Source organism: Columba livia, chromosome 18 (genome assembly GCF_036013475.1).
Source record: "Columba livia isolate bColLiv1 breed racing homer chromosome 18, bColLiv1.pat.W.v2, whole genome shotgun sequence".
NCBI lineage: Eukaryota > Metazoa > Chordata > Aves > Columbiformes > Columbidae > Columba > Columba livia.
In genome coordinates this window covers 8,437,222-8,463,893 of record NC_088619.1, presented here as the reverse complement: position 1 = coordinate 8,463,893, position 26,672 = coordinate 8,437,222, and the positions used below count along the sequence as shown (strand labels likewise).

At 40.0% G+C, this 26,672-nt stretch overlaps 2 protein-coding genes across 16 annotated transcripts; one reads left to right on the top strand and one right to left on the bottom strand.

The window, feature by feature from the left end:
* On the top strand, positions 1-17,951 carry LUC7L3 (LUC7 like 3 pre-mRNA splicing factor). 12 transcript variants are annotated; one of them, XR_010467045.1, is made up of 12 exons: positions 1-247; positions 6,110-6,176; positions 6,868-6,907; positions 7,136-7,280; positions 8,055-8,129; positions 8,232-8,336; positions 9,336-9,497; positions 9,961-10,244; positions 10,772-10,932; positions 14,181-14,306; positions 15,800-15,993; positions 17,499-17,951. XR_010467045.1 is itself a non-coding variant. In XM_021288506.2 (12 exons), exons 1-12 carry the CDS (start codon positions 149-151, stop codon positions 17,509-17,511), a joined length of 1,398 nt encoding a protein of 465 aa, XP_021144181.2. In that variant the 5' UTR covers positions 1-148; the 3' UTR covers positions 17,512-17,951. The 12 variants fall into 12 exon arrangements, 8 of the variants coding, with proteins under 8 accessions (XP_021144181.2, XP_064890882.1, XP_064890888.1 ...); XM_021288506.2 differs by lacking the exon at positions 14,181-14,306 and adding an exon at positions 16,046-16,151 and having other exon boundaries at positions 15,800-15,940; XM_065034810.1 differs by lacking the exon at positions 14,181-14,306 and adding an exon at positions 16,046-16,151 and having other exon boundaries at positions 15,800-15,940; positions 16,581-17,951.
* Positions 17,738-25,593, bottom strand: LOC102090942 (ankyrin repeat domain-containing protein 40). Of its 4 annotated transcripts, none has more exons than XM_065034818.1 (5): positions 25,282-25,593; positions 23,884-24,032; positions 21,901-22,380; positions 21,143-21,321; positions 17,738-20,452 (listed from the first exon to the last, which is right to left on the bottom strand). In XM_065034818.1, the coding sequence occupies exons 1-5, from the start codon at positions 25,413-25,415 to the stop codon at positions 20,336-20,338; spliced, it is 1,059 nt and encodes a 352-aa protein (XP_064890890.1). In that variant the 5' UTR covers positions 25,416-25,593; the 3' UTR covers positions 17,738-20,335. The 4 variants fall into 4 exon arrangements, with proteins under 4 accessions (XP_064890890.1, XP_064890889.1, XP_064890891.1 ...); XM_065034817.1 differs by having other exon boundaries at positions 17,738-20,432; positions 25,282-25,591; XM_065034819.1 differs by having other exon boundaries at positions 21,143-21,318; positions 25,282-25,591.
* Positions 25,594-26,672: the final 1,079 nt, after the last annotated feature.

Sequence of the window (26,672 nt, the reverse complement as noted above, 5' to 3'; positions counted from 1 at the left end):
CGCGGTGCATTGTGGGCAGGGCGAGCCGCCGCGCCGCCATTTTGTCTCTGTCAGTCTCAGCGGCGGCGCGGCCGGTTGGGGAGAGGAGGCGGTGGTAGAGGAGCAGCCAGTGTTCGGTGAGGGGGGGGGATTCGGCCAGGAGGACAAGATGATATCGGCCGCCCAGCTCCTAGATGAGCTTATGGGCCGGGACAGAAACCTGGCCCCGGATGAGAAGCGCAGCAACGTGCGGTGGGACCATGAGAGCGTGAGTGAAGCGGGGCCGCCTCTCCCCTCCCTCCTTCCCATCCCCCTCGCAGGGCCGGGGTTTTTGTCGTAGCCACACGGGTGCGGGCCTGCAGCTCCTCCCGGCCCGGGGGCAGCAGGATCTGGGGGAAAGGGATGAGGCTGTGGGGCTGGAGGGTTCCCCGGGTTTGGCGGGGCCGCGGGCCGGGCCCTTGGTGCGGGCCGGGCCCTTGGTGCGGGCTCCTGCATGGCGGGCTGGGCCGGGCCGGGCGCTGCGCGGGAACCTCGCGGAACCGTGAGGCGAGGAGGAGGAATCGAGCGGCCGGGAGGGAGGAGGATCCTGTGCGGGAGGGTTTGCGTTGTTGTTGGACTGCGGGGAGGAGGGAGGCCTTGTGTTTGGGTTGATGTTCGCGGTGGCGTGTTCTCCACGGAGCGTCAATAAACGGGAATAGGGGTTTGTGAGAGGCCTGTTTGTTGGTGGCTGAGATCTCCCGTGGTGAAAAAGAAGAATCATGGCTTGGGGGGTGGGGATTGTGGAATTTTGCTTTTCGGAGTGGAAACCTGCTGGTTTGCACCGAGAGATGAGGCAGATGTTAGTTTGGAAGACAAGTGTCTTTGGATTTCTTCCTGAGTGGAGTGTTGGGGAAAGAAACAGAAGAGCAGAGACATACTGAACTGTCTGGAGGTCGTAGCACAAGGAAGAGCCATAAGACTTTTGAAACTGAGGATTTTGCTAAGAAAAGCTTGATTCCTTCCGCACTGCTTTAGTCAGAGCTCCTGGGGGGGATAACCTAAACAGTATATTGTTTAGTGGTACTCATGTATTTTTTGTTAATGTGGTGATTTATTAAGCTTCTACAATAAACAATTAAAACAAGACTTTTTATATTATTACTGCTATTATTATTATTGTTGCCACTATTATTTTGAAGTGGTGTTTCTCCCCAGGGATGGTCGTGTCTTAATGACTGATGACTTTTAGTGACATCCATCATAGTTGTATTGTAAGTTATTTCACAAATAAATCAGTGGTACTTTTAAAGTTCCTATAGCTGCTTCTTTGGGAGAAATGCTGCTGAAATGTTTTTTCCCTCATGCATGATATATTTTTTGAGTTACAGTATATGTTAAAAGAAAGTGTTATGGTTACAATAGTTTATTTATTGCCTGTGTGATGGGAATTTCTGTAGTTTAAGCTGCAAAAACCATTTAGCCCCTTCCCTTGGTATTTTCTCCGGATGTTGTTAAATTGGGAGGATGGAGAAGTGCTTGCTTTTGGCTATTTTAAATTACATCTTAATCACAGAGGTGGGAATTTCTCGTTTTCTGACAAGAGTTATGTCATTTTAAAGATGGATAATGCATGTTTTAAATTGTCGTGGAATGCATGAGACAAGGGCAAATATCAGTCTTGGCTTAGATTTTGCAAGTACAAGGAACTTCCCCCCCGGCTTGAAAAATGCTGCTCTGTAGGTAAGCTGTGCACGTCAGGAGGAAATTGGGAGTTCAGGAAGTTTTCATGACCTTCTTAATGTTTTCCTAGACTTCTCTTATTAACCAAATATCATTTTTCAGTTAGATGTTCAGTTACAAATTTTCTTCTGATCCTCAACTCAAAATAAGGAGTTGTTCAGCTTTTGAAATATGAACTAAATGGCTTGAGCCAAGTTGGTCCAGGTAGAATAGAGTAGGGGATTGTTTTGGTTTATTTCTTAAGGTGAGAGATTTTTTTTCTTGAGGTTTTTCTTTTTTTTTTTGCCTCATTCTCCTTAATCAAGTCAGATGACTTCATCTTCAAATGAGCAAATTTTTCAATTTTAGGCAGAAGAGATTGACTCTAAGCATAGGAATCTGTCTTTAAATGTTGTTCAGTTTTGTTTTTTTCAGAAACAGGGCCTTGTCTCTTCTTCCCAGTCCTCCTTCGATGAGTTAGGAAGTGGAGAGCTGTCCTGTGTCTGAGGCCAGTGGAAGATTCACAGCCTTAGGCTTGAGCCTTCCTTCAGTCTCACAGGAGCTGCTGCTGGTTGCTCTGCTTCTGTTTGTTAAGTGTATCAGACCATAATGAAATACAACCTTTCTGAAAGGAATGTTTTAATAGATTCCTGTAGTCAACTGATGAGTTCATAAAAAAAACAAACGCTGTTAAGAAGTGTTTCACTTTGACTTCCTGCATCACCTAAAGATTAAATTTGCAGTGCTGACGTAGGAAATTCAGATAAGGTGCAGATAGTAACATAATTCATGTACTTGACCACTGTTTTGCTTTTCAGATGAAATACATGTACTAATGTCATTAATTGTAAAATCAGACATATATCAACATGTAGCTTTTTCATTGTAAGCATGTATTGCTCATACAAAAGTTTAGGATTTTAAGTCACATTTCATCAGTTTTAGATACAGAAGGTTATCAAAGCAAGATCAACTCTATTTATAATTTGTAAATTTTATGTAGGAGAATATAAAAAACACATGGAAGATGCAGTGAAATACAAGACGAGGAGGTTGTTTTGGAGGTGTGGAAGCAGAGCGTGTGATAGCTGAGCATTTATTTGCAGTTCTAATGAAACACATAGATCATATATTGTAAAGCTGTTTGTTGAGCTTAAGTTCTTACTTTAAAACATTGACACGATTAAAGCCTTTAATCTCAAAAAAACTGAAATCCCAGTTGCTGTATATTTCAGTATTGCAACATGCCCTTAGATGATCAATTCTAGTTTTGCTATAAAGTCTTTCTGGTTTGTATGCAGGAGGAAATTATTAGTATCATATATTTTAGTCTTTCTGCTTACCCTTGTATCCATAGACAAAGCATATTTCTGGAACAGTAATTTCATTGATTCACACATGCTCGCTTTAATATACCACCTATACGAGATAAGTTCATGTGGAAACAGCAATTGCGTAAGAGTTCTTAGGCTGTTCTGTAGCACAAGAAAGCCCAGCAGTGACTGCCCATCCCTCCTGACATTGTGATGGTTACTTCAAAGTAAATTTAGTGTTTTCAGAAAGTGGCAAAGGATGGAGAGCTGTTATGGACAAATGATTGTGAGCAGTTATCTCTGACTGGAATGCAGTTCTCAATGTGTAGGTTCTATATATAAATTATTATTTGATGGGATTAGCTATTTATGAACTTCGGTGGTTTCAAAGAACTTATCTATATGAAGGAATTTTCTAGGTTTTGATGTGTAAGCCACAACCTGCTGGATTTTATTCTCAGCTTTTTTGCTAGGAATTATCTGCCTAAATGAATTTGCTTACATAATTGTTTCTTACAGTTATATATCTTCATCAGTAAATAATTTATTGCAGAAGAGGAACATGTTAATTTAGAAGTATTACTGAGCTGTCAATAATTTATGTAGGAAAGCTTTGAGGTGAAAAATATGACTTTCCCACCTCCAAGAGATTTCAAGGATTAGTGAATTTGAGGTGAAGAAGTTTGAAGTTCCGGTGTCTGTCTGTATTTGTTGTAGTCTCTTATCAAAATGTGAGAGTCTGAGGGCTCTGAGACACAAGCTATGGCTGTGATAATTTGACAGTAACAGTCCTCTCTGTTACACCTTCTGGGTAGTGGAATCATCAAAATAATTTGGCAAACAGGAGTAAGTGCTTGTTCCTGCATAGGCAAATGTCCATACTTAACTGCCTGTTGCTCTGTTTCTGCAAATGTGGAATATATTTCCATATCACTTTTGACTTGTGCTCGGTGCAGCAGTCTGATAAGCCATGGATGAGTAATGCATTTGAAGTGTATCACCTCTGTCTCAGTCCTTCAGTGGGTCTGTGATGCTGCAGCCATTTCTTGGCCCTTTCTGTTCTTACTCATCATTGATTACTTAAGGCCGACTCTTAGACCAGCACCTACAGCTCATCACACAGTGAAGCTAAGCCCCAATGATATCTTTCAATGATATCTTTCAAGATAGCAGCAAAGATTCTCTCAAGTAATGTTTTTCTGTTGAAGCAAAATCACTTGAAGAGCATAATGAAATAGGCGTGAGAGAGGGAGAAAATTGCTGCAGACAAACCAGTCTGAACCACTCTCATCTAAGTATTTCTCTGCAGGCTGCCTCTTAGGAGAAAATGTCAGTGAATTCACTAGGTACCATAGCATCCAGAGCTAGTTAGGAGAAAATTACTGCATCTTTTCAGTGTGTGTGGTTTTTGTTGTTGGATTTTTTTAATATATAAATAATTAATAAAATATGTGGCACACATTTAGGCTGCATATTTTAATATTGGTAACTATGGGTTTTGGCTGTAACTGTCAGCTCATAACAGGAGGCTTTTCCTAGTGGTGCTACTTCATAAAATAATTTTAATTATTTCTGGTGTTGTGGTTTGTTGGTTGTTTTGTTTTTTCTTCATCATACTTCTGCCTCTAATAACTTTTCCTTTGCTCCTTTTGTTGGTACTTGTTTCAAAGCAGTTACAGGCCAGTTTGCATAGTTTTTGAGCTGACAGAGTTTGCATAGTTTTTGAGCTGACAGAGTTTGCATAGTTTTTGAGCTGACAGAGTTTGCATAGTTTTTGAGCTGACAGAGTTTGCATAGTTTTTGAGCTGACAGAGTTTGCATAGTTTTTGAGCTGACGGAGTTCTACAACTCTTTTTTTACAACATAATATGGTCAGACCGTTATTACTGTACTTGCTATGTCTTAGGAAATTGTCTAATCCATCTCTGAAATTTTTGAGGGGAAATGTCATTTCACTGACCCTAATACTTCATATGAGGATGAGAAAATGAAGGAGAGAGAGAATGTAGAGAGAAATTATATTTTTATTGACTAGTACAGGGGTTCATCCCAGAAACTGCTCCCTTGAAACAACTTGATATTAAAACAGGAGATATTGCAGCTTTCAGAGAAGAGACCAGATTCTGAAACCAGATTTTGTCCAGTAGCTTTCTCCTTGCTTCCTGAGAATAAAAAGATGTGTGGTTTTGTGTGTGGTGTTTTCTTAACTATTCTTCCTAAGTTGCTTCAGATTAGTGCCACAGTGTCCTAACCTGGATGGGGGGAGAAGTATTCAAGCTATGTAATAAGAGAGAATTTTTCATGTCCATGGCTTGATTGTTTTTCTGTTCAATCTGTAAAACAGTCAGTCCAATTTTAACTTCTGTAGTCTGATTTGCAGTCTGGCAGTTAGTATGGAAAAATAAATCAGACTGATCTAATTTGATCAAGTAGTGTGACGGGCATTTCAGTGAGGTGTTGGCGTGGGGTCGGTTTTGGGTGTCTCTCCTCACCCCCATTTGTTAAAATATGTCAAAATATATCTTGGGAAATAATAAGTTGCAGCTCTTTTGTCCAGAGTATATATGAGAGCATTAGACCCAGGTTGTAATGAGCAGTAGCAATTAATAGATTTACCAGATACTAGAAACTGGTATAACATAAAAGAGATGTCAGAAGAATGTCCAGGCTAGTTTTGGATTGGCACTTAAGCTAATTGCAGTCACATCTATGGCAAGGGTCTGTTGAAGAATTAGTTATTTGCTTATGAAGTTAGGGGTGAAAGTATTTATGATTTTATCTTTTGGCCATTCCGATGGATAGACAGGAGATATTTCTGTGTATGAACTTCAGAAACTGATCAATTTGACTAGCTAAGCCCATACCCATGGGTGAGGGTGAATAATCTTTTTAACAAAAGCTGGTTTTATGCTGTCATATGCTAAGTCTTTACTGGCTAGACTAACAGGTAGGGGTATTTTTCTAACTTCCTGGTGGTATTTTTCTGCTATCAAAAAGAAATTTTGCAGTGTACAAAGGGGATTTTTTTCACCCTGTTTTAGAAAATAGAAACAAGTACCTAAAATTGCCAGTTCATGGGGGGAAAAAAAAATGATGCCTGTTTCTTTCTTCTCTGTTAGGTTTGTAAATACTACCTTTGTGGCTTTTGCCCAGCTGAATTATTTACAAATACCCGTTCTGATTTAGGTAAGTCTATAAGTCTTGTAATTTTTCTTTGCTTACATGTAATTACAATTGAACTCTTGTCTGCAACCTACATGTTTATTGTTTAATGCTCTGCCAAAACACTTTCAAAATAGGCTTTTTTTTTCTGTAAAGGATTGCCAGTGATGTAGTATGTTAAGAGCAATATTTATTCAGATATATTCTACATCCATTTAATAGTTTGATAAGCTGTAGAGGGTGGGGAATTTTAACATGAGTACCTTCATGAACTCAGGCCACATACCTCCTGACTTTGCTCTGGAGATCAACATTTTAACTATCCAGTTCTTCATTACAAAGAACACTGTCTGGAGCTTAGAAAATGCTTGTTGGAATTACCCTTCATATGTCGTATTTCCTGTTTTGGTTTAAGTTATTCTTTTATTTGTGTAGCTTTCCTGATGTAGAATTTGATCTGAAAATTCTATTTTATGTGAAGACTTTATATGTCATTCAGAATCTCCTTTGGTTTTATAATTACTAAACCATATTGGCATTCTTTTCCTTCGATGTGTCTTTCAAACTCTTAAGCAAAGGAAGCAGAAAAGCAGGCATAAAAGTATCTGGGAAGTGTTTATAGCTCTGTTCTATCGTGGTGCACAAACAAATCCTGATGGAGTGTGAATGCAACATCCAAGAATGTGAGCTTAAACTTTTTGTGTGGTCTTTTTAGGTCCTTGTGAAAAAATTCATGACGAAAATCTACGTAAACAGTAAGTATGTTGATAGATATGTTAATACAAATAGTGTCTCTAAGATGCTTGAAATGTCTCTAAAGCTACCCAACCATGAGAATTTAATGGCTTTTTGATTTACCTGAACTTTTGTTTAAATACATAATATTCTCTTACCTTGAGCAAGAATTTATAACATTAGAGGTTTTGATATTTTTTGTATCTTAGAGAGTGACATGAGCTTTCATTTTTTAAATATTTTACCAGGTATGAGAAGAGCTCTCGTTTTATGAAAGTGGGCTATGAAAGAGATTTCTTACGCTACTTACAAAGCTTACTTGCAGAGGTAGAACGCAGGATTCGAAGAGGCCACGCTCGTTTGGCACTGTCACAGAATCAACAGTCTTCTGGGGTGAGTCTACAAGAATCATTGATGCAATTTTTCCTCTAGATAGCATATTCATGTTCTCTTTACCGTGTCTCTTTGGGTAAAATACACTGGATTTGATTGTGACCGGTGCTCTGAGACAGTTTCCTGACTGCTAGGGTAGTCTTGCTCCTTTTTGCTGCACTGAGTGTTCTGTGCAAAGTCCAGTTGTTTCAGAAGGAGCTGTGGACAGTATCTGTAGTCAAGAGAGTTATTGGCTGTGGAGTAGAGCAAAGGTTGTGGGGGAAGCGGCTTTAAGTCTATTCTGGCAGTCTACAGAGAGGGCGCTACAAACAGGTACATTTTGGATTAAGTGAGATTCTTGTTGCATTTATACTTAGAAGTTGAATTTCAGAGCCCACGGAACTTCTAAGTCATGCTTGAATGTCTGCAAAGATACGTAATAGCTGCATGGCAGTTTCAGAGTTTAAATTTAGGACTTTGAATTCAGATGTCTTACCTTTTATGGGCCAGGGCCTCAAATGTTTTTGTTGATTTAGGAGGAATTAGTGTGATTAGAACTTTCTTCATTCAGCAAGAGTTGGGTAAGCTGTGTTGAGGAGTGTTTTGTGTTAGACTAGACTGTTATTAGTAAGCCTTCATGGGAGAAGAGGCAGGAGGATTTTATTAATGAAGTGTTTCTGGAATATGAGAAGACATACATCTGTGTTTTTCAAAGTTATTTTAACAAAAGCAAAACAAAGCCAGACACCACAACAAAACCAGCCAACCAAAACAAACACTTGTACTTTTTGGCAGGGAGCGGGACCTACTGGTAAAAATGAAGAGAAGATTCAGGTGTTAACTGACAAAATTGATGTACTTCTACAACAGGTGAGGTTTGGTTTGTTGTTTGTTTGTTTGTTTTTTACCCCCTGTAAGAGAGAGTTCTTGTTACTTTATTAAAAATGATAATTTTTTTTTATTGTCCTTTAGATTGAAGAACTAGGTTCAGAAGGGAAGGTGGAAGAGGCACAAGGAATGATGAAACTTGTTGAACAGTTAAAGGAAGAGAGAGAATTGCTGAGATCTACAACTTCTGTGAGTAATGTTTGTCATTCTGTCAGATATTTCAAAATATGGTGCAACTTTATCCTTACACTGATGGCATACAAGTTCTGTGCAGAATTCATTAGACAATAACATGACATTTAAGTGTGTTAATCCAGTGTGTTGATGTAGCATGCTACCTTCAGAGTCAGTTTCATGCACACAAATTACAAAGTTATTTACACAGCAGTCCCAGAGGTGAGCTTGCATCTTATTCTAGTCCAAGTCTCAATTGGACTTTGCTGTGTAGTCTCCACAATGAGACAGACATCTGTTTGACAGCTACAAAAGCCAGAGGTAATGTGTTAAGTAGCAAGTTCCTGTCAACAGAAAGGACTTTATGTTTAAACGTTATATTTTGGTGTTTAATAATATGCCCAAATTGTGATTCCTGTTTTATTTTTTCAAAGTTCTTAAAGGTTTTCAGGCAGTAGTGTTTGTATCCACACTATATGATTCGTGAACATTGCACAGCAATAACCACTTGGGTTTATGTTGAAATTCCAATGTATTTCTCATATGTCTGTTGAAACAGTGAATTAATTTCACCATCATCCTTTCAAATGGCAGCTCATCGTTCCTTGTTGTATTTCTTCATGGGATATTTTAGCCATTTTCATTCCTTGAAACATATTCCATGGTTATTCTGCAGCTCCATGCACTTCAGTTGATGCCAAAGAAATAATTTTAAGAGAGAACTGATTTTTATTTTCCTTAATGCCAAGATTGTAAGGAAGCTGCAGATACAATGTATCTTTGCAGTGAGGAATAAAGTTTGTTTTGTGGGTTTTTTAATTGACTCTTTCCTTGTGGCTGATGTGGAATGAGCACACATAGCCTATTTTTGCCTTGTTCATCAGCATGCAGTTATGATTTTCAGTTTTCTCTAATACCTAGGATTTGACAACAGTAACAATAAAGTTCTAAACCTCTTCACTGGCGTCTGGTTAAAACTTACCCTTTACTTTCTCGTATGTTTTTCTTTTGCAGACAATTGAGAGCTTTGCAGCCCAAGAAAAGCAAATGGAAGTTTGTGAAGTTTGTGGAGCCTTTTTAATTGTAGGAGATGCACAGTCCAGGGTAGATGACCACTTGATGGGAAAGCAGCACATGGGTTATGCCAAAATAAAAGCTACTGTAGAAGATTTAAAAGTAAGCATCCCTTCAGTTACTGAACAGAAAAAATTGCTTGGAGGCTTCTGATGGTAAACAAAAGGCTGTCCAGTGGACTTTGTCAAGTGGGTGAAATACTCCAAATATGGTATATAAAAATTAAATGGAATCCCACTGCACATTTAGCATTGTGCTTGCACTGACATTCTTTGTCATATGTGATTATACTAGATAAAGCAAAGATGTAAATCGAGGTGGGAATTTTTTATGGCCTTTGTAAAGCACTATAGTATAAGAATAACAAGCAAAAGCATTCTGCAAGAAAAAGGATTTCTGTTTCAAGGATTTTAGAAAGTGCTTCTATGTAGGCCATCCTTTGGAAAAAAAATCCTGAAATATTTTAAAAGCTTAGACTTCAACATCCTCAGAATGTATAAACTAAGTTATATTGAATGATTTATGTTAATTTATCTTCATTATTTTCTGTGAACTTTTTTTTAAGGAAAAGTTACGAAAAAGAACAGAAGAACCTGATCGTGATGAAAGGTTAAAAAAAGAGAAACTAGAACGAGAAGAGAGAGAGAAAGAGAGAGAACGGGAAAGAGAAGAGCGGGAAAGGAAGAGACGACGTGAAGAAGAAGAAAAGGAAAAAGAGAGGGCTCGTGATAGAGAGAGACGTAAAAGGAGTCGTTCACGGAGTAGACATTCAAGCAGAACGTCTGACAGAAGATGCAGCCGTTCACGAGACCACAAAAGATCAAGAAGCAGAGAAAGGAGGCGAAGCAGGTACGTGTGTGTGTGTCTGTTTTCCTGTAACTTTGCAAAATGTAAAAATCTTGTGAGGGCTTGATCTGTCAGCCTGGGTCACAGCACTGATTAGTTACCTTCACTGTTCTCATCTCTAAGTGAAGACAAACTTCACCGGTTCGAAGGATGACCAAGTTTTGCTGCGTGTTCACTGTTTTCTCTGTGGTTTGGAAGTGGATGACGCCACTGTGGTGGCAGTAGTCTTCCGAGGGACCTTTGAGTAGACAAATGCTCCCAAAGAAAATGGTCTCAGTTTTTGCTTAAGTTGGTCTTTAATTCGCAGTAGTGGATATTTTTAAGCTGCATGGTTGAATGTGTGGGTAAATGAAGACAGCAATAAGAAGCCAGGTCTTATGTCTTGAGAAATATTTATATACAGTATCCTAAGGCTTGTTTTAACTATTTGTTTTCTGCAAATAATCAGTGTATTAGAAAATGCTACTGTTTTATGAGTTAGAAAATACTAGCTGACATTTACGTTTTTGAAATTTTCTCTGAATGTTCAGGAGTCGTGACCGAAGAAGAAGCAGAAGTCATGATAGATCAGAAAGAAAACATAGGTCTCGCAGCAGGGACAGGAGACGATCAAAAAGCCGGGATCGGAAATCCTACAAGCACAGAAGCAAAAGCAGAGAGAGAGAACAAGACAGGAAGTCAAAAGAAAAAGGTATGTTTGTGTGAAAACTGAGTTTGTATCAAGTTCTGAAATTAATCTTTCCCTAAAGTCTCAAAAGCTGTTAGTCTTTCAGTGAGTGACTGAAAGTTCTTCCTAGCATCAGATCTGGTTTTATAAGCTGTATATGTTGCTGTTAACCAATTTGAAACCTTTTACTAATTCCAGTTATTGTTAATGCACGTGCCTACATACGTACACCCCTGTGTCCACCTCTTATCTGTTATAGTAGTTGTTAAAAGCTTACTACTTTGTGAGGATTTTGATGTATATTAAGACCTGTTTACTATTTACCTTTAAAAACATAAGACTGTAATCAGTTTCCTAAGAGTGAATTTCTTCTGTTCCTACTGTTAATTTCTGTAATTACCCTTTTCCTGATACATGTTTTGTGGGAGATAGGTAGCTGGCTTTTCACTTGTACCATCTATTACTTCTCCACACTATCATGTTTCCTTTATTTTCTTTTAACAGTGCTTTAAAGATTTTTGTTTTTTGTTTTTTTCCTAATCTGTGAATGCCGTCCAAGATAAATCTTGCAGGATTTCTTTAATTCTCTAAATTACAATTTTATGCTCTCTGCCCAATCTCCTGTTCTTCCTCCATCCTTCGCCTTTGTTGCTGTTTTTTTAAAATGAAGTGAGATTTGCTTTGTCACTTCAGGTGAGACTGAATTAGTCCTTGGAACACTTTTATGGCAGTATGTGCCATGCACAAAAGCATTGATGGTGACTCACTGCTTCATCAAAGGGCTGATGTTCAAAAGTTTTACCTTTAAGTATTATAGGATTAAAAAGAGTTATTTGAGAGAACGCTACAGATTCAAATTCCATAAATAGATACTAAATCATTGTTATTGCTAAATTCCCTCCTTTAAAAGTCTTTTGAAACTTGTGGAGGAATGTAATAGTAAGTTCTGGCTTAAACTGCTGGCTCTGGCGTGCTGACTAGTGTCCAGTCTGAAACAGCCACCCCGCTTCATTGTTACAGCTGAGCAGCAGGAACAGATGAAACAATTCTCTTCTATTTCTAAGGTACTTTTGAGGTTCTCTGGAATGAAAGGTGCTCTGTGTGTGTTTCTGGATTGCACAGGCCTGTTTTCACTACCCACACTTTTCCTTATTTATCCAGCAGATTAGTTCCCAAAATGTTGGTAAAGATTTGTGTATTTTTCTTGCCTGACTTCCTTGGACCGTTTTCATTTCTCTGGTTTATGCTACAGTGCAGCTCTAGTATTGATTCTTTTCTCATTTTGCTTTGCCCTTTATAATCAAGTAGTTTTTCACTGCTGGCTCACTAGCAGTGGAACTGATGCATAGTGTTTAAACTCAGATTCAGTACTGTAGCCTATATCTGTCGATTTGTTACTTCGTTTCTACCTGATATTGTGCCTTTTTTGCCTACTTTATGAAAAGATTTCTAGTATTAGTCAAGAATGTCCTATTCAGTATTCTGTGTCTATCTATGCATATAAATGTGTTCTTATTTATTCAAATTTGGTCTGGTTTTGAGCTTAATGGCTTTTCAGTTCTTAATCCTTCCATAAATAGAGGAGCTAGTGAACTTTCTTCAGCATCTCAATATTTGTAGTTTTAACTTGACTGATTTCCTTGCTGGCCTTTTATTTGCTGCTTGCTACTTTCTTCCTCCAGAAATGAGAACAGTGAGAGGATGCTATGAGCTGTGATGAAAATTCCATCTGGGAAAATCAATTACTTTTTTGACTATGTAACCATAACATTTGTAGAAACACAAATAGCCCTTAGAACAGGACTGTAACGTTGAAGAAGTTTGTGTTTTTTCCCTTTGTTGGGAAAAGCTTTAATAAAAAAAAAGGGAGGGGGAAGGAAAGAACCCAACCTGATATTTTACAAGCAAGCATTGCATTTCTATGATGAAGCTGTAAACACCATTACATCCTCATGTTTGCAGTGTGGCATTGTAGGTAGTTAAGTAAATAGCTTTAGAGTTTCATGTATCTGAAGTGTGTGGCTGGCTACTGCTCTGCTGTTTGCACAAAAAGAAGTAATGTGGAAGTTAAGACTTAGACTTTTAGTGCTCCATTGGGAATATTGGCTTCCGATTCTAATTGTCTTTATATCTGCCATTGATCTGCAATTGGAAGCAGCAAAGGCCTGGCTGTAACTACTCCTGGTAGTACCTTTCATCTTGAAATCTCAAACCACTTATAAACACGGATTTTAACAGGAAAAAAAGCAAGGCACAGTTGCCCAAGACTTGCCTACTAATTACACATAAAATTAGTGCTATACTGAGAAAATTCAGAAGTCCTGGCTTCTTGTTCACTGAAGTACTTAATTGCTGACTCAGGTTTCAGAAACGGAGATGCATTTGGTGAAGGGAGGGAGCCTGCCAGCCATAAACACCAGATGAGCATTAGCTTAAAATAAACCAGCAGAACACGAGTACTGTTAAGTAAACTAACTTTAGAGTAGGTGGAATAAATAGTTGTTGGGGTTTTTTTTGTTTGTTTTTTAAAAAAAACCAAACATCTGTTCTGCAAGTACCTTCATGCCTCCAGACCACTTTAATTTGGCTCTTTACCCTCCTTAATCTGGAGTCATATAGTTACATAAAAATAATTATATTTGTGATCCTGTTTTTCATGTTAGTGATTAAACTTCAGCCAATACTGTCAGAACACCCAAACCTCAGTAGTACTGGATATTATGTTTGGTGGGGTTTTTTGCATTCTCTGAACAGTAAAACCATTCACATTATCTTGGTAAGAATTCTCACAAAATAAATCTCAGTTGCCCACACAAACTCAATCAGAAAAATGTGCATGTTTTGAATCAGGAAGCAAAGTCAATATTATGTGATTATACCTAATAGATCACAGCTGAAATAATATACACAGTTTCAACAGCAAACTAATTGTGTGTGCTTTTAAATAACTAAATCTTACTGATTGACAATACAGTGGAGGAACTTAACTGCTCGCAGATACTCCAGGAGTTGAAAGAAGTTCAGTTATTGGACTATTTGTTGAATACACTTTCTCAGTTCTGCTTGGACGAACTGGAGGTTTGCTGTGGTAAACCTATCTTATTATTAAAGTTTTTAGAAGAGTTTCATCTTTCATACCACAGTTTAATAGTAGTTTTTTAACCGTGAATAAAATTATCCTTCCTGACCAAATTCAAGCAACAAACAAGACAGAACAAAACCCTACACACTGCACATCCATAGGGCTATTAAGATCTACCATATCTACATAGGACAGAAGATAAGATTATTGGACTGACTACTAGTCCTCTGCGGGGAAACAAGACTACTATTCCTCAGTGGATCTACGTGTGCATCGGAGATACCTATAAGACACAAAACGAAGACTTTTTAACAAGGTTAGTTAGAGTGCAATCTACCTGCGGAGTTGCAAAACCGAGGGCAGACAGATACAAACTAATGAGTTCTTCCATTAGCTTTTTGACGTCGCTGCTTGCTTTCCGCAAGCACCGTGCACTTCAGATGGAACCTCAGTAGTGCTGGTCGTTAGGCAGTTGCCCTCATTCCTGTATGGGGGGCTTTACCCCTCCCTCTGGTGGTCTGTTTTAAAACAAAGAACTTGGGATGTTGCTTCTCTTTTAAAGCTTAATTTCTACTTTGTCTTCTGGAATATAAAAGTGTGTTATGCCAGTCTAGGTGGTAACATTATTTAAAATAGCTTTTTCAGAGCGTTCGGTCTGTGTACTCCTGTGTTGGGGATATATTTGTATATATTTATATTATTTATTTTAATTGCCCGGCTAGCATGGAGTAATCAGAAAAAAGAGAATGAATGTTGTTCTGTATGATGACATCCGAGAGGTTGGTTTTTTGGATTTTTTTTTTTTTTCTCACCTAAGTGTCTTTACTGATCAAAGGTTGAATAGTATGGCATGAAATAATACAGAAATGATTGATATTTTTATTAAATTTTGAATACTGAATTTACAGATGAGGCACCCAGATCTAAGACTGAATGTTTTTCTTCCCATGGAAATATTTTTACTTCTGGCTTCCTTCCTTCTTTGAAGATTATTGAGGAAAAGCTGAGTTTTTCAGCAGTGTAGCAAACTCTTCAGTTAGGTTTCCAATCCATGATGGAATTGTGGGGTCCTTCCCACCTGCTGTTCCTTTGTCTTTGGAAAATAGTGCTTTTTATGTATCTTGCAAATTGTTTCTCCAGTCCTTTTTAATGACTGGATTATAAATGACTGCTGTTTTTATAAAACTGAGAATTAATAATGCAGACAAGGGTGCAGCTCCTGTGACATAACTGCACAGTAAAGCTAACTCAGATTGTTGCTGTGATCCCCACCTTCAAAGCTGGCAGTGCTTAATATTGTTTCCACAAGTATTTGATTGTTCGGGACTGCTCGTTTTTTAAATTGGCAAGTATTGATTTATTTGATAACGCACTGATGCATTGTCCCATCACTCTTTCCTGATTCTCTTTTTAAGAACCACATTTAAGGAGAATTGTAAACCAAAGGTGGCCATACATATCATAAATGGGGACAAAAAGAGTCCCATGATAAGTAAGGAAGCCGTGCACAATAATTACGTTTGCCTAACTTCTTGACTGCCTCCTTACCCCAGTGTGTGTATTTCAGCTGAGTAGCTGCCTCTGTCAGGAGCTGTGTCCATCCTCTTCTTTTCCCCACCCTGTGCTGTCCCCTGGACCTTTTTTGTACCCTCTCCATTCCAGCATGGTAGTCGGAAGCGTATTTCTGTAACTTGTTATTATTGCTACTGCTATAGAAAGTAATTGTCCCATTTTGTATGCGATATATCTCACATGTGCAATGTTTGTTTTTACTTTGAAATCCATGGTCAATGTCTTCTTTCATGGCAGAAAAGAGGGGATCTGATGATAAAAAAAGTAGTATGAAGTCCAGTAGTCGAGAAAAACAGAGTGAAGACACAAATACAGACTCGAAGGAGAGTGACACTAAGAATGAGGTCAATGGGACCAGTGAAGACATAAAATCTGAAGGTGACACTCAGTCCAATTAAAACTGATCTGATATGACCTCAGATCAGACAGAGGTAAGTGCATTATTTCAAACTTTGATTAGGGCTTTTTGTTACTGTTTAACAGTGCAGCGTAAGTATGCACAGATGAAGATGGAACTAAGCCAAGTAAGAAGACATACTAAAGCACCTTCTGAAGGAAAAGACAGTGTAGTCCTGCAAAACATTTTGAGGTACATTGTTTTGTCTCAGCTATTTTGTAGCAGACTCGTGCCCCCATTAGTGTGCCTCTTTGGGACATATTTGTAATATAGCCACCATAGAAAAATTAATTATCCTTTTTTATTTTTTAGGGATTTTGTTATCGTTTTTCTAAAAAAAAAAAAAAAAAAGTTGAACTGTTTTTGTATTTAAGTCCATATTGTGTTGGTACATCAGCAGAAACTTTTGCTTTAATACTTAATATTTGAGGCACATGTTGGACTACTTTGTTTTCATATAAACTGCTAGTATTTCTTTGTCAAGGATGTTTCTAGTTTTTTTTTGCTTTATTGCCTTGCATTCTAATGCAGTTTGTTCTGTAACTCGAGAGCCAGTAGCATTGGATTGATGGAAGTGTAGGGTTTATGAATTATTGCAGCTGACTACCATACCTCACACAGCGTTGGTGTTGTGAGCGGCCCATGAAAAGCCAAATTAAAAATCAAGGATTCAGTCAAACTAAGCAGGTACTCATGCCAGGTACTCCTTTCTCTACCCACATCCATGTTTGAATGCTGTTGCCTGTAATCTTTAAGCTTACTGTTGTGTTTTTGATTTTCAAGATAGTGCAAAGGACTCTTTGTGTATTGTGTGAATACTGTACATCTGATGTTAACAGAATGGAATTTTCTTTCAACTGTGTGTAGGGATGCAGTGCTGCCCAGAATTAGATATCTTTAAAGAGTTTAAAATGCAATAAACACTACATAATAATCGCCTTGTTACTTTCAATGCAATTCAAGTCTTTAAGAGGTATGTGTTTAATATTAATTTCCTACGGTGTAGGAGAATTTGCAGTCAGCCATAGTACAGAGATGTGGAGTGGCTGATAACGGGCTTGTAAGGCAAATGTAAATACTAAGACAGATGCCACCAAATGATGTCAGTGTTCATGGCAGGGATGTATGCTGGAAAACTGTTTGTTGGAAATGAAACAGCTATAATAGGAAATGCAAATACTGTATTAAAAGGAAAACTTGAAGTTTTTTCCCCACTCTTGACATAGCTTTCTTACAGAAGGTCGTAGTTGTATTCCTGAAATAAGGAACTAACAATGGAGAGTACAGCTGATAAATGAGCTGCTTGCAACATAAATTGTTACTGTAGTTTCATTATTTATGCTAGAAACTCTTAAACAGTTAATGTTGATTATTAAACTATTATTGCTATATTGTTGCTTCTAAAGCCAGTCATATTCAATGTTGACATCTTTGTAGAGCTAAGATGACAGCTAACAACTGGGCCAATAAATAGGAATGGTAAACTAAGTGCTCTTAATGCTGTCTAATTGTCTGTTTTCCCAAAATTTTGCATTATAGGACTACTACATGAAGAGTCTGCGAAGACAGCGGAAGAGAGCTTAAACTGAAGATCTGCTTTAAAATGAGGTGAAAGAAAGCTGTAGTGGCGTAGAAAAATATAAAGTTGAGTTAGAATTTTGTTTTTTTATAAAATTTAATTCAGGACTGGTGGTTTTGCCCAGAGTTCAGAAAGACGTGTTGATAATAGCACATATGCTACTGAGAATATAAGTCCTGTATCCTTTTTTTTTCTTTAAGACTTTTTAAGATAAGAAACCAACATAACCTGAACACATGGCTTGCTCAGTGTTTAATTGCAAGTTTTCATTCTTGGACTTTAAAACACAAGAATAAATGTTTAGTATTTGTGTGAATCGAACTAAAACGAATCCCATTTTTACAACTAAGCTATTCCTAGCTTCTTGATATACGAGAAATGGAAATAAAGTATCTTTGAATTTCTGTTACGAATTTGATTGTCTCTGTCATTGAACGTTTAATATCAAGTAAGTTTCTTTCCTAATAAATCTACTCCTGTCTTCAAGCTTAGTCCATTAATTTGGATGCTTAGTTATTCTTTGTTGTCTATGGCTTTGTTTTTTTCTGGCTTAGTTTTTGAGCAGTTAGATGTCAGCTGGATTCTGTGTCCCTAAGAAGTGCGGCTTATGCTGCAATTGGTTGAGAAATCATAGAAATTTTGCAGTAAAAATGTAGGCCCTAAATCTCTATAAAGCAGTTAACTTACAGCATTACCAAAACTTTTCCAAACTTCTGTTAAAATTTTAAGAGGGTCCTGTCTGCTCTGGACTGCCATGTATCATCCCACTGCCCCCTGAAAAACAAAGAGATCTTGGTACTTGAAACAATTGATACTTTAATATAAGTGAAGAGTAGCAATGTCAGTTCAGTACAAGTTCATAGTGCAAACAAAAGTTGTCCTTGGAAGAACAGTAAGTTTTGTAAACTTAGTTTCAGCTGTCATACCAACAGTTTGTTTTTCAAAGGAAAACAGAAAAAACAGAATTAAACTAAAAACCAGTTAACAGAACTAGTGTGCCTCAGAGTTTACCAAACTGCATAAAACGTACAAAAATATTTCTCTGAATGCATAGACTTACTGTTATTATTACAGTCAGATCACAATTAAAGTTTTAGTGTCATCACATTAACAGTTATTCGTTGCGGAAACTAGAGCAAATAGAGCTCTTTTAAACCAGCTGCTGCTATAGCTGCATGTTCAGTAATTAGTGGAGGCAGTAAACAAAGGAATGGAAAGAAAGTAGATACTTTTAATTTTGAGCCATTTAACTATTCCTTTTCAAACAGTTATTGCACATAATCTGAACTAGCCTCCAAGGTATGCTGAAAATATAAATATACAGTTGTTAAAATAAAAACTCTTTTCCTGTTCTACAAGCCAGAGTTAGGAAATCTTACCTCATATTGCATCATAGTCTGGGCTTAACAGGAGTTGAATCTGTCTTTAAAGTAGCCCAGTGCCTGGAGACAAACGGGCCAGGACTGAGAATGGGGAGTTAGCCGAATTTAATTGATAAAATGGAGATAGAGCAAGTGGGAAAAGGATGAAATCCTGAACCCAGAGTGAAGTGTCTCTTGTGCTGGCAGAAGGGGTTTCCATCATTTTGTGATGTGTGCTTTTACTGACCTTGCCTGCAGGAGCCACTTCAGGGGTCCAGCAGCTGCGCAGCCACGCTGCTCCAACCAAAACATGGTGATTGTGCTATTTATGGTCTGAATGTCAACATCACAATCCAAATCAACAACAAACACTCCATCAGCTGTGCATAAACTCTGCTCTTAATGCAGCTTAATAAAGCAGAGATGGAAGGAAAATCAATATGAGGCTGGGGGGAAGCAGCTCATGTCCAGAAAAAAACCCAGCTCCCTCACCCCTCCACCCAATTAAGGTTTTTGGTGCAAAGGTCAGCATTGTAGTTTTTTGGTACAAAAGAAAATCATGGACCCTGTAATTGTTCTGTGAGGTGTAGGTAATGCACAGTCTCCTCACATCATTAGGACAATAAATAAATAAAACCATGGATGCAATTTGTGAGCCCCTCTCCAGCTCCTGAAACATAAGGGCTTGCTTTGTAAAGGGCATTTTTACTTGCTTTGTGACTTAAATACTTCTTAATTAAGAGAGGCTTTGTTTTCCTGTGGAGGGATGTGTCACTTCAGTTACTATATTCTCACAGGGGAAAGAACCAAACATTTAAATGTGGACTCTCTTACTCCACTTACTTTCAGCTCAATTAAATTTTTTCCTGTCACTTCAGAGCATTAAATACTTCTCTCCCCAGCAGACAAGACCATGCATCTTGCTAAGTCTTTGAGACAGGGCAAGAGATTAAGAAGTGCAAGTTTAATATTAGAGAGCAACTGTTCACTGTATGCCAAATACCCTATAACATTTAACTTAATCAGGAAATTTAAAAAAATAGATACACACACTTTCCTGAATATCTACTTCTATTTGGTCAAAGAGCGGGAGCACTCAACATCCTTTTCATCTCAATAATTGTCTTTCCTGCCCTCTGTTGCCAAATACAACCAATAAACTTCATTGAAATACATTGGAAGCGTGTTGATTTTAGTAGACAAATGAGGTATCCCTTATCTGAATACAGTATAGAGTAAAAAAATAAAATCAAAGGGGATATTAAATACAAAAGATAAACTATTAGTTAAAATAGTAACCCTAACAATAACTTAAGGTTTAACACACGCTCAATTCACTGCCTTCAAAAGGCAGCAACATCTAATTACCGGGTTTTCATACTCCAGGAGTCAGTAGGTCAGCTTGGAGGCGCGGCTGTTGTAACAGGGCCTGTCGGTCAGCGCCGCCGCCGCGTTTCTGAAGGGAGAGCTGCCGCTTTGCACCAGCACCAGCTCCAGCTCCTGGAAGTCCTGAAGTCTGGCAACATCCTTGTCCTTTCAAAGAACAGACACAACTGCCCATTACTTCTAAACCTATCTGGTCTTACTTTGTAAATATTTCTCATAATAGCTAAAAGAAGTGAACACTAAAATTACATGGAGATAACACCCAACCATTAGAACAAATAATGAAAGAAAAAAATCCTACCTGTATACACTTTTTTTCTTCACAGCCTGTTTGGTTTTTTTCTCTCCTTGAACCATACATTTTTTTTTGTTATGCTGTGTGCATGTCACTTAACCAAGAGCTGTGACCAATGCATTTCATTTACAGCCCTCCAGAATAGGTATTTTTGGAACAGAAGAGCATGTTCATTTGTTAATGGCATATCTTTATTATTCACATGCCAATTTGTGGGGTTTTTTGCCCCTTACTATTCGGTCTTTTTAGACAAGCAAATAGTGAAGTAGTATATGGCAATTATGTTAAAAGCACACTAATGCACTGTTTCTGATACATATTTAAAAAGTCAAGCTGTAATAGTTTCATGCACTTTAGGAGCTGAAATACTCTGCTGGTTTTGACAAGAATATTTTAAAATAAGTTCTGATTAAGTTTTAAGGAAAGTCCAACATCCTTTTGAATTTCTGAGCTTAAGTCAGTTTTTGTTTTTTAACACAAGGACGTGTTTTGCCCATCTTTTCATGAAAATACCTTCTCTGTAGTCTGCACAGTCCAATTAATCTCCAATTTCAATTCTTACCTTTCTCACTAGTGTATTTGGTAATTTTCTGATCTTCTCTACTTGTTCTGGATTAATGCCCAACTCACAGCAGCTCACTCTGAGCAGATCTTGATAGGTCAGTTCTTGTCTGTCCAGTTCAATTTCAATGAAGTCGTTGTCTCTGAGGTTCTGGACTCTCACCTTAAGCACAAGTTCTGCTTGAAAACAAGATTAAAAGGTGTTTTGTTTTTCCCAAACAAAACCAAAACCAACCAACCAAAGAAAAAAACCCCACACCACCAAAACCAAAACCACCACACTAAAACCCACAACCTAACACTAAAGTATTTACCATTATCTTTTCAATTCAGGTTTTATAATACCATAATTATTATCTCACTGAGAAATACTGTGCAGCTTCCATTTGAACTGAAAGAAGTACACAGGAGAACTGTGTGTGTAATGTTAAAAATCTGATCCATCCAGTCACAAAGTCAAGTTTTTACCCAACTACCAGAGATACATTTGATACTATATAATATACTGCAAAATTCCATGGTTTATGTTGCTTGGACTGATCCTTCCATCACTTTGCAAAGTATTACCATGCTTAAAATACAGCGTAACAGATATTTTACTTAGCAAAGCAGATAAAAAGTTCTGGATGCTTTTGGCTGAACAATTCAGCATCTCTGCTGCTGTTCCCCAAGAGTCTGAAAGTGGAACTTCACCTTTCACCCAGTAATGAAAACAGGGAACAGAATATAACAGAAGGATGGGAAATGACACTTGGTTACCTTGCATGTTACAGGGGAACGTTCCAGTGAAGAACAAGGGCTGGAACGCTGGTGCGGGACGGGTCGGGGACCCCCGGGTTTGCGGGGGCACAGCCTGCGCAGGGGCTCCCGGGGGACACAGAGCTGCGTGGTGAGGGAAGGGCGGCTGCAGAATGCGGCCGCTCGCTGCTTCGGGGCATTGTGGTGCTGCCGGAGTTGCTGCCGGGGCGGGCAGCGGTTCTGCAGCATCTAGTGCAGGGAAATCCTCTTCGCTGCTGCACGACGCGGGTGTGCATGCGCTGTCGACCTGAGCTGCGGGGGAACGAGGACCAGTTTCACACTGGGAAGCAGAAGAGACGGAAGCGCTTTCGTTCTGGGGTTCTGCCAAGCCGTCTGGAATGGTTTCTTCAGTGTAAACGCAAGGGAATGGTGGGTTGGCCACGTAGTTCGCAACTATTGGCAAATTTAAATCCTTTGCTCCTTGACATTCAGTTTCTTCCTCTGTTAGAAGGTGAAAAACGGGGAGTTATGGGATAGAGAGAGAAAAAAAAACCCACCATGTTATTGGACAGATAGTTCTCATTTTGAATACAGTTTTCCTACTGTATTTCCTATAGTATTCCTATGGTTTTCCTATTGTGTCTTAAAAATATGTCAGAGATAATCAAAGGTCGATACTAATTTATCATAAGCATGTAACACCTGGAAGTCAAGTAGCTATAAAACTGTGGTTTTTTTTAAAGCAAAATGGGGAAAGAAAAGTGGAAAAATATGTTATTTCTAGCAGTGTTATTCCAGTCTTTTCAAAGGAACAACTGTTCTTTGTTAAATCTCTTTTTGTGATGCACTTAATAACACTGATGTGAATAGTTAATGATGACACATGCAAATAAATTATACTGAATATTTTTTCAGGTAAGCAAATATTTGATATAATACCCACGCCAACTCTTGCTTAAAAGTACTGCAGTAAATGACATTCTTGCCTGACTAAGGATTTCAGGACACCAAAGCTCATGTCAAAGCAGTTCAGCAGGATCTCCTCAATAGCACTACATTCCCAGAATAAAAACCATTTAGGAAAAGATAAGTGATACGCATCTATCCCCCAGGAAACACATGAAAGCGTAACAGACAGAAAAATAAGGCAAAGATGAGCAGAGTTCATTCATGCACACTTGACAGTTTAGATGATAAAAACAGACTGCCAGGTGTTAGAAACATTTGCCATGAACTAAGTCCAAGAGATGAGCACCTTGCCTATAAGAAAACAAAAACGGTCATGCAAAGAACATGCCATTCCTTCAGTTATGAGTGCTGTGACCTTGGTCGTGATTTAGCTGCAACTTCATTTAAAATAACCACGCACTGTTGATGTAAGAGCGTGTCATTGTTGAGAGCAATTTAAGTGCAGTTAGCAGAAGACGGAACATATACAAAGGTGAAGCACTTAAAAAACGTTAGCATGGAGCACAATACCTAGATGCTGATGGAAATAGGCACTGGCAGCATTCAGGAGTGTAACAAACATCTAACTAGGTTTGCTGTCCATAGGAAAAGTATAAAAAGACATCATTATGGGGCAAAAATTAATCATACTGCAAGTCAGAGTATAACAAAACATACAAAAGCCAGAACTTCTGAAATGCGGTTGTTCTGGGTGGATGTGGATTTATTATGGTCAGACATCAGTCAAATTGTGCAATTGTCAAAGGCTCTGTTTGCAGCTTCTGCTTAATGCACACACAGGACTGCAGCAGCACATTTCCCAAAGCACAGGGCTCTTCCGTCCTCTGCTGACACAGCTCAGAATAAAGGCCTTCCCACTTAAAATCCCCAAGTCTACCTGCCTGAGTATGAATTACAGTTACAAACCAGCGCTATCTAATGAAATACAATGTCCTAGCCAAAGTTTTGCTAATCTACTGCCTCAGATAAAAGCACTAAAAATGCTTTAGTCCCTAGACCGAGAATTCTAGGTGGCTTCTAAGACAGGAACGGTACCTCCCAAAATCTTGCGGATGTCGGGTTTGGAAGTTAACTGCGCCGCCAGCTCTCCCGCAGCCGTGCGGATGTGCCTATCTGCCCCGGCATCCAGCAGGCAGGACACCACGGGCGCCTGGTTGCGCTTGCAGGCCCAGTGCAGACAGGTCCTGTGGGGACAGAAACACCGGTGTAAGAAACCACCATAATGGGGAGCAGGGGAAGGAATTTGCGGCCAGGATTAGGGTAATGTAAGCAGGGGCTTTTGCCCTGTTCCGTATGCCAACCTTTAGGTAGGACACCCAGTTTTGCAAAAATTGTTAATAAAATATGCTTTGCTGAGAGATCCTGCCTGAGCCTGTTATATTAGCAAGATGATAGTTTCTTACAGAAGGGCTGGTTGTGCCGTCAGCCTTGGATCAATCGCCCCAGCTCCTCCTCACCTGCCCATCCCAAGTCACCCGAGTTGCACACAGAGCAACACCAACCAGGAATGAAGTTCCCTTCGTTGCATCGCTTTTGAAAATGTAAGGAACATTTAACGAAATAATGTTGTTTTTACAAAACTAAGGAGCTGGTGCCTGGCCCCAGCTGGGGGGGAAGGACCGAGAGACATCAGACTATGAATCCTTAATGTAAAACAAAGCCTCTTCGAAATTATCCTGGAATGCAAACTGATTCCTGTATTTACAAGTTAATCTAGGGGAAGGGTAGCCAAAGAGCCAGGATCCCATATTTTAAATGGATTGATAAGGGGAAGGGTATTGTTCAAATTAGATGAATGAAATATGTAAACTGAGGCAGGTCTTGGGTAGTCTGTAAACCCTGAAGTACCAACAAGTGGGGAACAGGGGTGGGAAATCGCGGCTGGGATTTGGGGGGATATAAACAGGGGCTTTTTGCTCTATTATGTGTGCCTACCGTTAGGTAGAACACCTGATCTTGCAAAATCGTTATTAAAATACACTTTGCTGAGAGATCCTGCCTGGGCCTATTATATTTGTTTCCTACAAAAAGTGATGAATCTGTTGTAAGCTCTGTGGCACAAGGTCCTCGGCCTTGCTACGGCGTGAAGAGAACTCCTCAGCGCCGTCCTAAAGATCCGTGTTGCTGCACACGACAAACTTGAGCTGGTCCTTGAGCAAACACATAGTGACAGGTGGAAGGAGCGTGGCCTTTCATCGTGATCCTCTTTAGCAGTACATCTCAAAGCCTCCTGAGATTAGCATGGCCTTTTCTTGTAAACAGGGAAACTAAGAGGAGCTGTGTCCTCACGGCCACTCTCCCCCATGTCTACCGAGGGAGCCCCGACTCCCAGACGCTCCGGCCAAACACCCCGTGCGAGGCGAGGGCAGCACCGGCCTCGGGCCCCGCCAGCCCGACCCCGCGGAGGACACACGTACCCCCGGCCCCGCTCACCAGCCGTCGATCTCGTTGCGGGAGTTGATGTCCGCCCCCGCGCCCAGCAGCCGCCGCACCTCCCGCACGTCCCCCAGCGCCGCCGCCTCCCGCAGCCGCTCCTCCAGCTCCCGCGCCTCCGCGGCGCCGCTCATGGCCGCTGCCGGGGTCCCGTCACGAAGCGCCGAGAGGACGGCGGGGCCGGGCGGGCTCCTCAGCGCCGCGCCGCCGGGCCCTCTCCGCCCCGCCGCCCGCCACCCCGGCCCTGCGCTCCGGCCGGCGCCCTCACGGCCGCCGCCATCTTGTGCCCGGGGCCGGGGCGGGGGGGACTCCTGGGGGAAAACCAGCCTGGAGGGAACCGGCCCTCAGGCGTTGGGGTGGCGGGTGGTCCCACAGTGGGAACACTAAAACTGAAGCGTCTCCGAACGTCTCTTCACACCCTCACCCTGCCTAGCAAGCAGCCCGGGCCCTGCACGGGGATGGAGGAGAAGCGGCTCCTGGGGAAGAGGGAAAAAGCTGCCATTAAAATGCACTGCCTGGCAAAGGCACATCAGCCCGGCTTTGGCCTCTTCGGGGTGCTTTTAACCGGCAGAACCACCACACCCTGGCTGCTGCCTTGGAGCTGCAGGATGGGATCAAAACCACTGGACAGAGCAAAACCCACAGGGCCATCCCCAAGCTCCTCCTTGCCCCTCTGGTGTTTTGCTCCTGCTCTTAATTAGATCACCTCAGCACATGTTGGGGAGCTCTTGGTAACTCCAGGTGTTCTATTTTAGCATTTGCCACCAATGAGTAATTTGCACTAAGCTGGGTTTTTCATTGAGTCTCTTCATTGCTTATTTTTCCTATTACCAACATCATTTTTAACCTACCGTTAATTTAGGACTTGGGTTGCAGCCACTTTGCACTGCCCTGTCCCTGGCAATTATGTGAAGACTATGCCTGCAGCATTTACCATCCAAACAGTTCCTAAATAGCAATATAGAAGCAGCTTCAAAACACAGAAGAGGAACAATCATCTTCCTTTCAGCCGGGCTGAGACTCACAGGCTGGATCTTTCTGTTCCTCTAAGTGAGCGTCCGGCATCTCTGCAACCCCTCTCCACAGATACAGGGCGGACACGCAAACAGCAGTGACATTTTTTACTAACGGGACAAAGGTTACACAGCGTTTTTTCAACACCAGGTCACTTGCCGTTGATCTGACGCAAGAAACTGCAACGGGCCCAGCAGAAATGTTGCCCAGCTCGTATTGAAAAGCCACCAACTATAGGAGCAAGAGTTTGATTTAGCGAATAGTTCACAAACAAGCGTTACCCTCCCCTATCGCCATTAGTGACAACTGCAAATTCAGCCCTCAGGGACCTCAAAGCCCAACCTTTGGCTACTGTCACCTTGATCTTTTTATTTTAA